At 47.1% G+C, this 15334-nt stretch overlaps 1 protein-coding gene across 1 annotated transcript; it reads right to left on the bottom strand.

Annotated features, from left to right (window-relative positions):
• Nucleotides 1-10610: 10610 nt before the first annotated feature.
• LOC135453419 (histone H1-like) lies at nucleotides 10611-11264 on the bottom strand. Its single transcript, XM_064724455.1, has one exon. It carries the CDS (start codon nucleotides 11262-11264, stop codon nucleotides 10611-10613), a length of 654 nt encoding a protein of 217 aa, XP_064580525.1.
• Between the last annotated feature and the right edge of the window lie 4070 nt (nucleotides 11265-15334).

The following is a 15334-nucleotide window of genomic DNA, read 5'->3' as shown; positions in this document are numbered from 1 at the left end:
GGAATGCTCATGTGCTGAATATTTGCAAGACCAAGGCCTTGCCAGAATGTTACACTTTAAGGTAAAAGCTCACGTTGCGTTTTTAGTAGTTGTCTTTGAAAGTGTTGGTGTTCCCCTGTTCCTCACTCTATGATATGTAAGTGCAGATGTGAAGCTTTGTAATTCTTAAAGGAATGTCCAAATGGAAATAATGAAATAATAATTACTGCTCCTTGTTTAAAAGTTTGGGCATGTCCCTGAGCAATAGCTTGCAGTTTTAAATAGACAAAAAAGAGATTTGCTTCTCTGCTTCAGGAGAATGCCTCCAGTGGTGTTGCCAAATGAAAAATGCCACTGAAATTGGTGGGTTGTATTTTACCATTTAGAAAAGAGCATAACCAAAGTTTTGAGCTTGATTTCCTCTGGTTCTTCAGGGGACTGGATGAAGTCCAAAGTTAGAGGCCAGATCTGGCAAAGCATAATATAATTGAAGTATTTGTTAGAACTTAGAAATTAATATCAGAACTTCTTTTTGGCTGGTTTTTTTTCTGTCCCCAAAAAGCTCCAGTTTTGCAATTTTCTGAGCTTCCTTTGTTTCAGCTGTAATTATTCTGCAAAATGTTTTGAAGGAAAAATGTAGCTACAAGATATGGATGTTTATTTCTCTTCAGTTTAATAATACTAGAATCCTAGGTTGGATGGGACCTCAAGGGTCCAACCTTTCTTGACAAAACAAAATCCTGTTGTTTTCTACAGCTGATCTTATTTTGATTGACGTGTACACAAAAAGAAATGGAGATATTAAATCTAGCACCTTTTTATGCCATATTCAACAATTTTATTATGTTGTAAAAATTGTATCAAAAAATCTTGTAAGCATCGCCTATATGGTGAGAGGTATTCACTGTATCCCCAGGCCAATCTCTACCACTTCAAGTCACTCCTTTAATTTGGACGTCCTTAAAATGAAGGGCAAATCTTTCTGTATCTGAGACCATAAAATCCCATTAGCAGGGAAAATTTATTTACGTTCCCCAGCTGTAAAACAAGGCCTATCTGTGAGCTTGCCTACATCAACCTTCTCTTTGTTTTTTTCCTATAAAAACCATTTAGTAAAAGATCTTCCATCCATCTTTTGTCTTCCATAGTTAACAGTTTTGTAACCGTGTAACAGGGAAGTGCCAGCTGAGAAACGCAGCCTTGTGCAATTTGTCATTCCAGTTAATTCCTATCTTACAGCTCCAGGCCTTCCAGATCCATCCTGCACACGTTCAGGGGTGACACATTTCTCCAAGCCCCACTGGGGCACGTCAGGAGTCACCAAAACCCAGAGTTTTCCATCAGCATTAGGATTTGATTGAGCACAAATGATACCCAGGCCTCGACTGTGCTTCTTGTCAGAGAACAAATGGACAAGTCATTTGTTACTGGGAGACCTTTTGCTGACTAAAACCAGCCACAGTCAATCATATTAAGGATCTGGCAGCTCTTAGCACCAGCTCTTCATTTTCTGGACAGGTAATTGATGAAGAAAGTTTTAGGGAAGGCTTTGCATACTATTAAAGGAAAATGCTCTGCTAGGAAGAAGGGTGTCTTCATCTGTAGTTGGGAAAGTTCAGAAAGGGTTGCTCAGTGCAGCTGGTCAAAACAAGGGGAAGGATTTCAGGAGATAACTTCACATTCTTCTGCTTCCAGATGAACCAGAGGGGGGTTTAACCTTTTCCCAGCCCACGGAGTTCTCGCTGTGGGCTCAGGGGGGAGCAGGAGCAGCCAGCACTGCGCCCTCAGCTCTGCCCTGGGGCAGCGCCTGTGCCTGGGCTTGAGCAGCCTCAGCCCCACCCGCAGGGGATGTGCTTTCACTGGTGTCAGCGGCCTTCAACTGGAATTTTGGTTTCCTTCACCTGGTCCAGCTCCCAAAGGCCTAGTCCCCACCTCCAGGAATGCTCTTTCCCTTTATTTGGCTGGGTAACCTGTTTGTATGTCTGTGCACAGGAGGTCTCAGTGGAAAGGGTTCAGGCCTGGGCTCTATTTCTTTTCTTTTGAGTAGGTTTCATTTACTCCCTTCCCTCTTTTGTGGCCCCCCAACCCTTGCCTGGTTGAGGTGAATTAGGAGCAGCTACACGAGAGCTGTGCAAGCTGATAAACTCGTGAGGAAGACAACAGCTGCAAACCTCATAAAGAGTTACAGCTGACTTGGGGCATCTGTTCTGTATGTGTGAAAACTCAGATTATTGGTGTGTTCCCCAGGATGGAGATGGCCTTGCTGTGACCTGCCGGAGCAAGGCCTGCTCTGCTCTTCTCAGCTTTACTTGCCCCTGCCTTGGTAAAATCTGACCTCTCTGCACTCTGCTGTTGTATTCCTTGGGAGATCCAGTGATCCCAGAGACTGAGTAAGATCAAATGAGCTGTTGGAAAGAAGAAGAAATGTTCCTCTGTGTGTTTGCTGGAAATTTGAGTGGATCTATTCCAGAAAGAAGCATCAGGTTTTACTTGGACTGGAATGTGCATAACAGAGTTGAAATAGCAGAACACGGGTGAGAGGGATGTTTTTACCTTGTATTTTAAATTGTTCTCTTTGTGGAGCAGGGAGGAAGTGGTTTACAATGTCTTTGTGTGTAAATACAAGTCTGTGGGTCACTGCAGGTGCTGGCAGTCTGTGCCAACATTCCTGTGTGAGCCTGGGGCAGGGACAGGCATTGGATGGCTCAGCCTGGGCCTTGCTCCTTCTCCTCACTCTGGGGGACCAGAGCAGGGCAGGGAGCTCTTAATGGGCCCAAAGTTTTACATTTCTTCCAAGATATCGCAAACAGACTTTCATTCTCTGTTATTTCTCTGTACCAGTTATTCAGGCAGTTATATCAATTATATAAGATTCAGGAGAGGAACAAATTTCAGACAGATTTTATAGCAGAAAGTTGTAATAAGGGCCATTCTGCAAAATCTCAACATTAGAGCATGAGAGCCTCTTGTCCCAGTGCCTCGGTCAGCTGAGGGCATCATGGAGAGTGAGGGCAGGGCGGAGCCCTCTCCAGTCCTGTTCCCTTGGGCAGCCCCTGGCATACATCTGGCCATGGAGAAACACACACATCGTCCTTTGTGTTCCTCTGTGTCCTTCTGCAGACCTGCCTCACACCTAGGGAGATGGTTTTCCCATTCATTCGCCTTTTCTTGCTGTTGTCTTTCCATTGCTCCCACCCATGCCAGGGGGAAGAGAAAGTTCCAGCTGTGGAGAATTAGGATTGTGGAGTAAAAATAGATTTTGAGGTCAAATAAAAAGTGTCTTCACACTTCTAGTGTTCTCTGCATTACAGAGACATTCATTTTGAAGTGGCTACTGAGGAGCAGGATTTAATTATATCTGGTTTCAATGATGTGAAGCTGAAATCACAAACTCAAGCCTTTTGTCTTCTAAAGCACAGTTCTTTCTCTTGCATGTTCTCTTCCCATAAGCTGAGGCTCCTGTTAGTTTGGGGTTAAAAATGACAACATCTGCAGTGAATTTTCCCTTTTTAGCAGGGGCTGGAGAGGAAGAGGATGCCATTGTGGTGCCTGCCCTGCACGCTGTGACCGGAGGGGTGGGACCAGAGCCTTTGTACATCAGTGAGTTCTTGTGTGGCAGCCAAGGATTGTGTTCAGTGCATCAGTGCACAGCAGGATGTGTGGGACGTGGGATGGTGCAGTGTGGCGGGATGGAGGGGCTGAGCTGGAGATGCTGGGGCTGGGCTGCAGCAGAAGGGTCTCTGGGCTCACTGCCCCGTGGGACACAAAGCCCAGGCTCACTCTGAGTGAAGAATTGGTCTCAGGTGAGATGCCCTGTGCTTACAGGTGACCCAGGGTCCGGTTAGTGAGCCCAGAATGTGTGGGAAGGGAAATGAAATTAGTTCTGTGCAAGGTTCATGAGATTTGGTTCATTGCTAACAGTCTGTAACTTGAGCACTCAACCTCCCGAGGAAATGCTGAGTTTCTGAAGAGAAACACTGACTATGGAAAGGGCCATCTGAAGGAGTCAGAGCTTCTCCCAATAAAACAAGTGTGGAATGCTGTCCTTTCTGGGGAAGGGTGGAGGGGACAGATGTAAAATCTAATTTTATTCAGGAATAATAGTCCAGTGTGCAGAGCACTAAATTCTCCTCTGTGCCATTCCTGGAAAGGAGTTGTGAAATATATTAGCGACACCAGTTGATCCAATGTAAGGAAAATGCATCCAAAAAGGAGACATGAATGCCCTGAGGGAATGGGAGGGAGGAGATGCCTTTCTCCCTGTCAATGAGGGCCCCTGACAGCAGCACAGACTGCACTGGGCTCCGCTCCAGGGAGGGATTTTGGCTGACTCTGATTGCAGAGTTACTGGTTACAGATGCACCATAGAAGGGGACAGATCCTCCCCAGCACTGACAGCCAGGAGAAACATGTATGTGGAATACTTTCAGTATGGGAAAAAAGCTGATAATCTTTGATGAAGAACCCCTGAGGTGGAACACTGCCATTGCTGGAGGCTGACTGAACCATGGAACGTGGAGGCTGAACAAATCCTTCTGGGGTTGGTTCCCTTCTCCCAAGGATTTCCCACACCAGAGGTGGTGCTGGTGGCTGAGGGCTCAGTTTGTTCTCAGGTGCCACAAACCTGCAGCTGGGCTGGGCTGTGCTGGGTGCCACAGGAGCTCTGCAAACAAACAACAAAAACCCCAACCTCAGTCACCTTGAAAATAATGCTTGCTGAGGAAAAGACTTAATATTCTTGAGAAAGAGTTTTCCACAGGTTCCAAGCAGCTGTTGATGCAGGGCTCCATTGAAGTGGATGGGCTGGGTGAAGGCACAGCTTTAATCATAAATTAATTTTCCCCCGGGGACAGGAGCAGACACACAAATGACATGTGCTGCTATCGTTCATTGCCTGAATCACATCTGGAAGATGCTGACATAAATAATGATGAAGGCCATTTAAAAACGTGATTACTCCATGTAAGTACCTGAATTTTCTCTCAAAAACATATGTTTGCACTAGTAAATGAAGTGCTCAGAGGAGGGTGAAGGCCAGGCCTGCAGTGTGGGAGGACACCAAAGCCAAGAGGCAGAGTCAGAGCTGCCAGAATGCAATGGGAGGCTCCCCAGCCTTCAGCCAGCCTCGACCCCTGCGTGGAGGGGTGTTGGAGCAGTTTGGGTGTTGGTGGTTGGACATGAGGAGTTTTTCCTTGTTTTTACTGGTTTGGGTGGAGAGGGAGGCTGTGGGTGTTCGCAGCCCTGCCATGAGTGTGTTGAGCATCTGCACCTCACCTGGGTAGTCCAAGGCCCTTGGCAGGTGGTGCAGAGTTGGTTTCCCATGAAGTGTGATCTTCTCAGGACTCTGAAAGCTCTCACCATCCTCACATCCCAGCCTCCCGACCCCTGGAAATCCAGGAGCTCTCAGTTTATTTGGTAACTTTGGTACCTTTAACCCCCAACAATCTCCACCTCTTTCTCTCAGGAGCTCCATTTGCAGCCTGTCCTTTCTGTAGCTGCTTCCTGTGGGTTCTCCTGCTTTTACCTCACTGCCAGGAGATCTTTTTTTCATCACTTCTCTCTCCTTTGGAAGAGCACAGCTCAGAAAGAGAAACACCCACCCTTCTTGATGCACCAGCATGAGGAGTTCACTGCCTGCTGAGCCTCTGAGCTGCCGGGCCAGATCCTGAGCAATGATATTATTGTAGATTACACCACAGCTTCAAACTGCAGCCTTGCAGGTTTGGAAGGCAGCTGCTCTGTACCTTTGGGATTCCAGGGTGTGTTGTTGAACGAGTGCCCTGGGAAATCATTAATAAAGGATAATTTGTATTTCCACAAATTCCACTCTTTGTTTTTATTTTTTAAGGCATTATGTTTTGTTCTTTCTTGGAGAGTTTTTGTAGAAATGTAGAGTTTAACGTTAAATATTTGCTCCCACGTGTTTGTTTTTGAGAGGGTGTTGGGATTTTCAGTTTATGTCCTTCAGCATCATCTCCCCCCAGAGAACAGTCTGGGGCAGGGGCACTGCTCTGGTGGTGCTGGCCCAGCCACAGCTGGTGCTGGAGTGGTTCAGTTTTCAGTTATTGCAGAGCTGCTTGGGTTTATTCTGGTGTGTTTCGTGGTGCTCTAGCTGACTGGAACAGTGGCAGTGGAGATGTTCATGGAAATACCCAAAAACCAGAGAAATGGCAGAGGGATTTGTTCTCTCTCATGTGCTGGCCCTGGAAGTCTTTGAAGAACAGGCTTCAAGAGCAGTTTTTCCCGGCACACACCATTTCCCCAAACCTGTCAGTGATGTATTTATCCCTCCCCTCATGACAATAACTCAGTTATTTGTAGGTTGTTGTACTCCCCTGTCCAAGCAGGATGAGCCATTTCCAAATGCACATCCCAGTGTTTCATCATCTCTGCTGTACATTGCAGCCATATCTGCACAATCAATAATGCAGAGATTTGCAGGCCCGTTTTCTTTCAATGCTGATCTAATTAGTTAATAAAATAATAGTCTCCCCCCTACCTCCTCCTCCATGTTTCCCCCTCGTTTCTCATCTTAGCCACTGAAGAAATATTTCCTCTGTTCTCACAAAAGGAATGCATTTACACTTGCCACAGCAGTTCAAAGATACCAAGAATATATTTTCCTTATGCTGGTAATTGCTTTTCTTGGTCATTAGTTGATCAAAGTGGAGGAAATAGAGCGGGGGCAGTCAGACTAAATAATGGATTTGGAGTAGAACTGGGACTGGAGCTTTCTTGGGGTTTTTATTGTTTTCAAAGTGCAGAGTTATTCAGTCTGTGCACAGGCGTGCCTCCCTGGTACATGGGGAGTAACTGTGGAGTTACTGGGGTGGTTCCTCCATGGTGTAAATCAGGCACCAGCTGCTCCACGTTGTTCCTCCAGACTCTGAAGGAGCTCATAGTTCCAACACAGGTTTTTCTCACAAGCAAACTGAGCAAACTGAGGAAAGCCTTTCTTTTCCACCTGTCCAGCAAGATATGCAGGTGGTGAGAAAAAAAAAGGAAAAGTGGGGATTTGGTGCTTGAGTTTTTTGCTTGATATTTTGTTTGGAATTTTTTTAGAAAGATAAAAGTTAAGATTGTTCTTCCCTTCTTTCTGGCACTGTTCTTGTGTGGAAAGCTTGTGTGGAACGTGAAAATGAAACTTTGGATTAGCATAAACATTTTAAGGTCTTTCATCAAGTCTGTTGCACTTACTGTCAATGTATTTCATCATTGTGGCTCTTTAATGAGGTTTGGCTGGTGCAGGCGAGACAGACAGTCAGAAGTTCACTTTTGCTTCATTTGGTTTTTTTGTGGGTGTTTTTCCCCCCGCCTGTGTCCGGCCCCGTGAGCTTTGGTGGATTTGCTTGGAGACAAACCTGTTTCTAGATTTTTCCTTATTTGGAACCAGTGCCCTTATCAGTGCTGCCAAGAATATCCCAGGCTGAGTGGCAAGGGGCCAGGAGCTCACTGCAATCACTCAGAGGGCTGGAATTCCCAGGAAAACTGGGGCTGGCATGGTCACTGCCATGGGAGGGAAGGTGTTGGATAGGCTGGATGTGTCTCATGAACACCATCTTCACAGAAACACTGGTGTCTTTGGAAATCCTCCCTTTACAACTGGATGCTGAGGTCAAAGATAACTTATTTTGAACAAAACTTGGGGTTTTTTTTCAGTAAAACTCTTCTGGCTTACTCAGTGGCATTTAATCATCTCAAGATCCATAATACACATAAATACTCTGAGAAATATGGAAGGTGGGTGCTCTAATTTGCTTTTTATTCCTCAAAATAATTTACTGGAATATACTCAATGAGCATTTTTATGAGCTTCCTGGGGAAATTTCTACTGTCCTGCCTTCTTGTAATGAAGGATGATCTTGGAAACAACAAACAATTCCTTGACTTGGAACAAAAGGAGAAAAGTGTCTAAAATTGTCAGTATGTGTTTATTGGAAGAGAAAGAGGCATTTAGTAGTCTTAATGATTCAAGATAGCTCAGTGTTTTACTTTGAGTACGGAGGAAGTTTGTTTTGAAGACCTGACTCAATTTCAGTTGGGTTTAGTATGTCTGTGAGCTGCTTTTGCATGTATGAACAATATTCCCCATGGATATCCTGGGAAAGCACAGGGCAAAATCATATCTGATGTTACTTCTGACATCAACAAACTCATAACAGGGATGAAAGTAATGCAGTATTTCTACTTCAAAAAGGGGAAAAGCAGAAACACCTGGGAAAAAGTTAGATGATCTTGGATTTCCTTGGTGTGTGGAAGGATGGCAGGGGCAGACAAATTGCTCCCTGGGATTGTTCACCTGATTGTTGTTAATTTTCCAGAGAGGACCACCATATTGGAACCACACACAAAGGGAAACAAAGTGGGAGGAAGGGGAAAATGGAGAAGAGGGTCACAGATGGAAAAATTAAGACATTCTTTTAAATGCAATTGGTAAAAGCAACAACTGAATGGGCTTCAGTGATCCCAGCCCTGCTGTCAGCTAATGCTGGCAGGCACAATAAATGTTTAAAACTGGCCTCAACGGTGCAAAACTTTAAGGACTCTACACCAATAAACGGAACGGTTCATAATGTACTTTTAATTAGTACCCGTCAGGGAAGTAGCACAGCTCCAGGCATTTCCACACCCTCTGCCATGGGCACGTTATCCAGACACAGCCAGGAGCAATGCACACCCACAGCAGGGGCAGTGCACACTCACAGCAGTGCACACCCACAGCAATGCATACCCACAGCAATGCACACCCACAGCAGTGCACACCCACAGCAGGGGCAGTGCACACCCACAGCAATGCACACCCACAGCAATGCATACCCACAGCAATGCACACCCACAGCAGTGCACACCCACAGCAGGGGCAGTGCACACTCACAGCAATGCACACTCACAGCAGTGCACACTCACAGCAGTGCACACCCACGGCAATGTACACCCACAGCAGTGCACACCCACAGCAGTGCACATCCACAGCAGGGGCAGTGCACACTCACAGCAATGCACACCCACAGCAATGCACACCCACAGCAGGGCTGAGCCGTCCCCCACGCACGCAGAGCCCCACGTGGGCCACTGTGACAGATGAGGCCTCAGAGGCCTCCCCAGGAAGAGCTGAAAAGCTCCATTTTAGGAGCTCCCTGCCTGGAATCACGTCTCACTATCTGTAAATGCTGCAGGTCTGGGCTCTTGGTGGGACAAGTCCTGGACTCAGGTGACGCCCTGGCAGTGTGGCATGGGAGCAGCTCAAAGATGGAGCCAAGCAGAACTCACCCTGGCTGGATGCTGGCAGGAACAGAAGGGAGGGAGGGATATTTCTGAGTTTCTAGGTGCAGGGCTCTGAGGGGGAGCAGGCTGGCTCCGGTGCTGTGGAACAGGCTGACATGATGCTGAGGAAGGAGCCAGCAGAGTGGGTGGATGGTGCTGGTGCCACATGTGTGAGTGTGGCTGGCACATGGCTGTGAGTGCACAGGGACAAGGAGACAAATCTGGGCTGCCCCACCTGTGCCGGGCAGGGGGCCTGGGGTCTCCCCTGGGAGTGCAGTGTTTGTCTGGGACCTGTCCCCTGTGTTTGGGTGGTGGCTGTGCTGGCACAGAGGCCGGCCCAGAACTGGAAACTGATCCCTGTTCCTCCTTTCCATGGATGCTGAGGTCTCCAGGCACCACCTGAGCAGTGTGTGAATGGATTTCTGGGGATGTAAATTGTACCTGTGCCCACTGTAAGGCCACCTCGTCCTGGGAGAAAGCTGCAAAATTGTTTGGGTATAAAAGGTGCCTTGTTGGCTGTCACAATGGGGGTAGACAGAGACAGCGCAGCACTCATGGTTTGTGCAGCAGAGACTTTGTTGGTTTGCACAGCTCTCACACACCCTATTCAAAATGCTCCACGTTCCAACCTGGTTGGCTATGACTGGTTACCCCCCAGCTCACTGACCAACAGCTGCCTGCCTGCATTCTCATCAGGGGCTGGCTCTGCAACCCCCCCCTCCATTTATGGCACACACAGTCCAGCTGTATGCTCTCACAGCTCCCCCTTTTCTGTTTTTAAATATAAAAGCTGTGTTTATTATCTCTCTGCAGGGCCCCTTTGCAGTAAGGACAACAAACACGGTACAAAGAGAATGAAATTCTTCACTAAACTGACAAACCTAATCTTTCTAGCTATTGGTGTGTCCCATCAATTTTTTACTATCATGTCCAGGAGCTATCAAATGTACAATGTTGCTGGCTGGCATGTTGCAGGCTAATTACTTAAAACTTACAACCACTTGAAGGTTACAAACAAACAAACCAACTTAAAAACTATCAGAGGTAACATTTAAAACTGTCAGAGGGAGCATTTCTTTTTGCTGGTAATGTCCTTAAAGTGTCTGACTCCTGAGGTCCAGGTGAAGTCACAGGCGAGTTGTCATTCCAAAGGTCTGGGGTTTCCATCCAGCTGGTGCAGAGGGTTGTTACCACTGGATACCAGCGTCTGTGGGAATGCACACACACCCTGCCCCCAGTGACAAGGTCCCATACCAGTACCTTCAGTTTAGGTAACTGGGCATCACTAGAGGACTGAAATGACAAAAAATTATTTAAGATCACAGGGTTTATTTAAATGAGCAGACTCTCAATTTCTCTCAGTCGTCTTACTTCTTTTTTGGCACTGTCTTCTTTGCCTTGGCCACTTTGGGTTTGACTGCCTTAGGCTTGGCTGCTTTGGCCTTCACCACCTTCACCTTAGCTGGGCTCTTTGCTGCCTCCTTGGCATGGCCTGCCTGTGTGCCTCCCTTGAGACTCTTGGCTGCTTTTTTGGCTCCTGTGGCTGCTGGCTTCTTTGCCTTCTTGGTTCTCTTCTTCACTATCACCACTTTCTTGGGCTTCTTGGCAGGGCCGGCAGGTTTCTTGGCCGCTGGCTTCTTGCGCTTGGCAGCTGTCTTTTTCTTTGTTGCCTTTTCTTTTGTCTCACCTGGCTTCTTGTTCAGCTTGAAGGAGCCAGAGGCCCCGATGCCCTTGGTCTGCACCCGGGTGCCATTGCTGGTGAGGCTCTTGGGCCCCAGCTTGATGTGGCTCTTGTTCTTCTCCTCATCACGGCCACCAGCAGGCAGCGCCTTCCTGAGCTTGGCCAGGGAGAGGTCCTTGCGCTCCTTGGGGGCAGACACGGCCCTGGTGAGCAGCTTGGTGACACTGGGCCCTGTGGGCTTTTGGGCCTTGGCACCGCTCGCCGCCATCTTCGGCTTCCTGGGGGCGGCCCTGGTGCGGGGGGCAGCGAGCGCCGTGTCCAGCATGGTGCTGGCCTTCATCCGTGACCCAGGGACACCACTGCAGCTGCTGCCCATGCTCTCCCCAGGGACTGCCTCCTGTGGCCAAACCTTCCTCCTTCTATGACATGTACAGTCCAGCTCTGCGCTGTCACAGCTGCCCAAAAGGCCTCCAGCCCTCCCTCCCTTCTGCCCGCAGGAAAACCATGTCGGGAATTCCCTGAAAGGGCTGGTTTGGCTTTGGCCCTGCCTGGCCCTGTTCTGTCCAAAGCACAGTGGGATGGGCACCTCCTTGGGAAAGGAGCAAAGCTTAATTCCATGTGCTGGTAGGGATGTGTGTGACTGGGCAAATCAGCCAAACTCTACCTTTCTTCTGTCGCCTTGGTTTTTTTAGTTTTCCTAAGCCTTCTGATGTTTCCATTCTTGTAACGAACTTTCTCACACACTTATGTAAATAACTTACTATTTTGCATTCTTTTATGGAGGAGAAATTTGATGGACTGTTGGCTTGTTCAGTGTCATTGGAGAGGTGTCACTGTCATCCTCCAATCCACGGTCACTTTTGGAAATCTATAAATGTTGGAGTCAGAAATTAAACTTCCCTCTTTTTTACCTTGACTTCCCTCTTTTTTACCTTGGAGAGCTGCATGCCTACGTTGTTTTATTTCGTGTCCTATAGCAACATTCTTCCCTCTTAAAAATGGGGATTATGCCATCCCTTATCCACACTACAGGAACACAAAAGCCTGATTGTTTCTCTGTACGCTTCTAATAAAAATAAATGCTACCTAAGCATCTACAATATGAGTTTACAGTATTTCCTGTTTGCTTTATTTTTTTCTTATTTCATTTTAGAAAGAACTCAAACTAATTTTGCTACACCCGCCAACTCTTTTTTTCTTAACTCTTTTTTCTTCTAAGTAAAAGATTTTTCTTAAGGATTACAGATTAATTTTACTGTACACATATTGCACTGAAACAACTGGTAACTTTTTCTTGTGCCTACTCAGAGAGCTGACTCCTATAAATAGTATTTCACATGGCAGGCATATAATACCCATGCTCTGTGGTCTCTGCCAACAGTCTGAGGTATGGAAATGAGGTTAATATTAATCTAAAAGACATATTTTATTTGGAAACCCTCCTCAGCCTTTTCCCACGTTGCTGTGGGAGAGGTGGGAAGCAGAGATGGACAGCACTTTCATCCCTGGGAACAGATGGAAGGTGCAAAGCAGACATCTTCAAGAAGAGCTGACATTTTAAGCAGCATCGAGTCTGCAGGGAGAGATAATATAGTTCCTGAGACATAATGATATACTTGGAAGAGCAGACAAGCTTTACAGCATGCAAACTGAAAAGGCATTTTGAGCCTGAATGCTTATTTCTTTTTATCATTCTATCCCTATGTGCAATAAAGATGTTATCTCCTCCTTCAAATCTTGTCTTGCTTGTATCCCAAGATATTAATGTCCAAAATTATATCAGATTTGACTTTCCAACTTGCTTTCCCATCCTTGATATTGATGTCTGCATCTTCCCACCTTCAAGGCAATCCTGCATGTCCTGGCCATGTGACACAGGATAAAGAGAGAAAAGGTTTATTTTTTATTTGCTGTCTTCATTGCTTTTACTGATGAATGTTTATTTATCCATCAAGTCAGAATAAGCAGTCATTTGCACTGGATCCTAATTTCAATTAGGGATATCTTAAGTACTTGAGTAATAATGTCATTGTTTGTTATTAGGTTTTAAGTAACAGACATGAGTAAATAATAAGACAATGTAAATATAAATCTACTTAATTATCTGAGCCTTAAATGCCAGGCAATAATACCTAATCTAAAAAAAGAAACCCATGTGAATTCCTAACATCAGAGAGACCTCAGAAAGAATCTGTCTCTTATTAAATTTAAGTGGGTCAAATCCTGCAGCTCCTCAGTGCAGGGGAGAGGTTTACTCAAGGATTTTAATGGACTACACCATGATAAATGATGACAGAGGGGGTGATAAATGCAATGTGTTGCTCATTAAGACAGGCAGAGATGGGCTGGTAAATGATGGGTACAGATCTAATGATTTATTTCCAGAAGTACTGAGAAAAATTCAAGCCCTAACTTAAGCTGTACATTGCCATGATACTGAGTGAGTTTCTGCAAAACTTGAGTCTCAGGGAGTTGAATCTTACGTTCTTTGTCATCTATATAAGCAGAAGTAATAGCAATAAGGAATAAAAATGTGTATCCTAACAGATTGATTGAAATTACAACTTTAGGGATTTTCTTCATCAAAAACTGGCAGGAAGAATTTAGTGCTGGCTGGGTGTTTTCCACTAACTTCTGAAGAGCTCATCTTTGGGTGAAGCATTAATAGGGAGTAAAGTGGAAAAGTGACAAAAGCCTTTTGTGTTGCCTGGGTTTCAGCACTTTGAGTTGGTCCTGTGGCACCTCTGGGCCCGGCCTGTTGTGCTGTGCAGCTCAGAGGAGCTTCCCTGCATCACTAGGACTACCACGGAGAGTTTCCTCCCTCTCTGTTTGAAATGGAAAGAATAACAACCCATTAAAACACTGCCTGGGCTCCTGCAGCAGCACAGGGAAAGAAGAGCTCACTTGGGAAGCCACCACATTCCTGCTTTGTGTGAGCCCTTGGAGGGGTGATGGTGCAGCAGGGTGTCCTCAGGCTCTTCCAGGATAAACCTGGATTTGGTAACTGGGAAGGAACAGACAGCAGCCACAGCTGGGAGGGAGCTGGGGCAGGATGAGAGGGAAGGAAGGAGCAGGGGAGGGACCAACCTGCCCAAGGGAAAGAGCCTTCAGGGCAAAGATGACAGTCAAGGTCAGGCTGTCAGAGGAAACCACAGCCTGTTCTATAAAACTGATGGCAGCTGTGCCAGGGCTTTGGGCATGCCAGTGCTCCTCAGTTTATTTTACATTCCCCTGGGGCAGTGACACATGTGCTCTCTACCCCTCAGATGTGTGAAGGGAAATGAATTTCTGCTGCCTGCAGTGGGGATCCGGAGGGCTCTGACTGAGGCAGGGGAGAGGAATGGGCCTCAGGACAGTTTTAGAGATGAGTTTGCTGTGAGGACAGGGGTGGGAGCTCTGCTGCAAGGGCTGAATGGGGGTCCCACCACACATGGCTGGGAGGGAACTGGTTTGCAGTTGTCTCAGTGCCTTGCTAAGATTCACATCTTTGGAGTCTCAGGAGAGGACTGCAAACCTCAGACTGGTGTTGAAGCTGCAGCTTTGCTGTTTCAATCTGCATGAGTTTCAGAAGCAGCAGTCTTCTACCTAAGCAAGTATTTTGGTATTGAATTAATTAGCAGTTCTCTTACCACAGCACTTTCACAGGAACTCCATCCCACACCTGCAGCCCCAGCCAGGCTCCCAGCCAGGCCTGGGGGTGCCAGCACTGCCTGCCCTGAGCCCAGGCCCTGCCTGCTGCCATCCACTGCCTTTGCAGAGCTATCCCCACCTCATGTGCTGTGCAGTGGGACAAGAAGGGCATCACAGCACCGCTTCCCCACTTGGTTTTAGTCTTCCCTCTGGCTCTGCAAATGTTTTGAGTTTTCTAGTTGGAAATAGAGGAGAAGCTGATGGCCACTGCCTCCAGTTATGAGTCAATGTAGCTGATGTAGCCTGGCTGCCAAAGAGGTGTGAGGTGAGCACCGTGCTGAGCCCCTGCTGCTCTGTGAAACAGGCAGGCAAAAACTGCAGCATGCACAGGGGGCATCAAACACCTTCCCAACACAATGGGCAGTGCAGGGCACCAGTTTTCCCCAGAGCCACCAGGCTGAGCCCCTCTCGAGCCAGGCTGGGAAATCTGGGAATGTTCACCTGGACAGGAGCAGCTCCAGGGAGAGCTCAGAGCCCCTGGCAGGGCCTGAAGGGGCTCCAGGAGAGATGGAGAGGGACTGGGGGACAAGGGATGGAGGGACAGGACACAGGGAATGGCCTCAACCTGAAGCAGAGTAGATTTAGATTAGATTTTAGGAAGAAATATTTCCCTGTGGGAAGGACTACTCTGAGAGTGGGCAGGCCCTGGCACAGGTGCCCAGAGCAGCTGTGGCTGCCCCTGGATCCCTGGCAGTGCCCAAGGCCAGGGTGGACACTTGG

This window comes from Zonotrichia leucophrys, chromosome 12 (genome assembly GCF_028769735.1).
Source record: "Zonotrichia leucophrys gambelii isolate GWCS_2022_RI chromosome 12, RI_Zleu_2.0, whole genome shotgun sequence".
In the NCBI taxonomy this organism is placed as follows: domain Eukaryota; kingdom Metazoa; phylum Chordata; class Aves; order Passeriformes; family Passerellidae; genus Zonotrichia; species Zonotrichia leucophrys.
The sequence above is the reverse complement of the archived record's forward strand: the minus strand, read 5'-3'. Positions and strand labels throughout refer to the sequence as shown.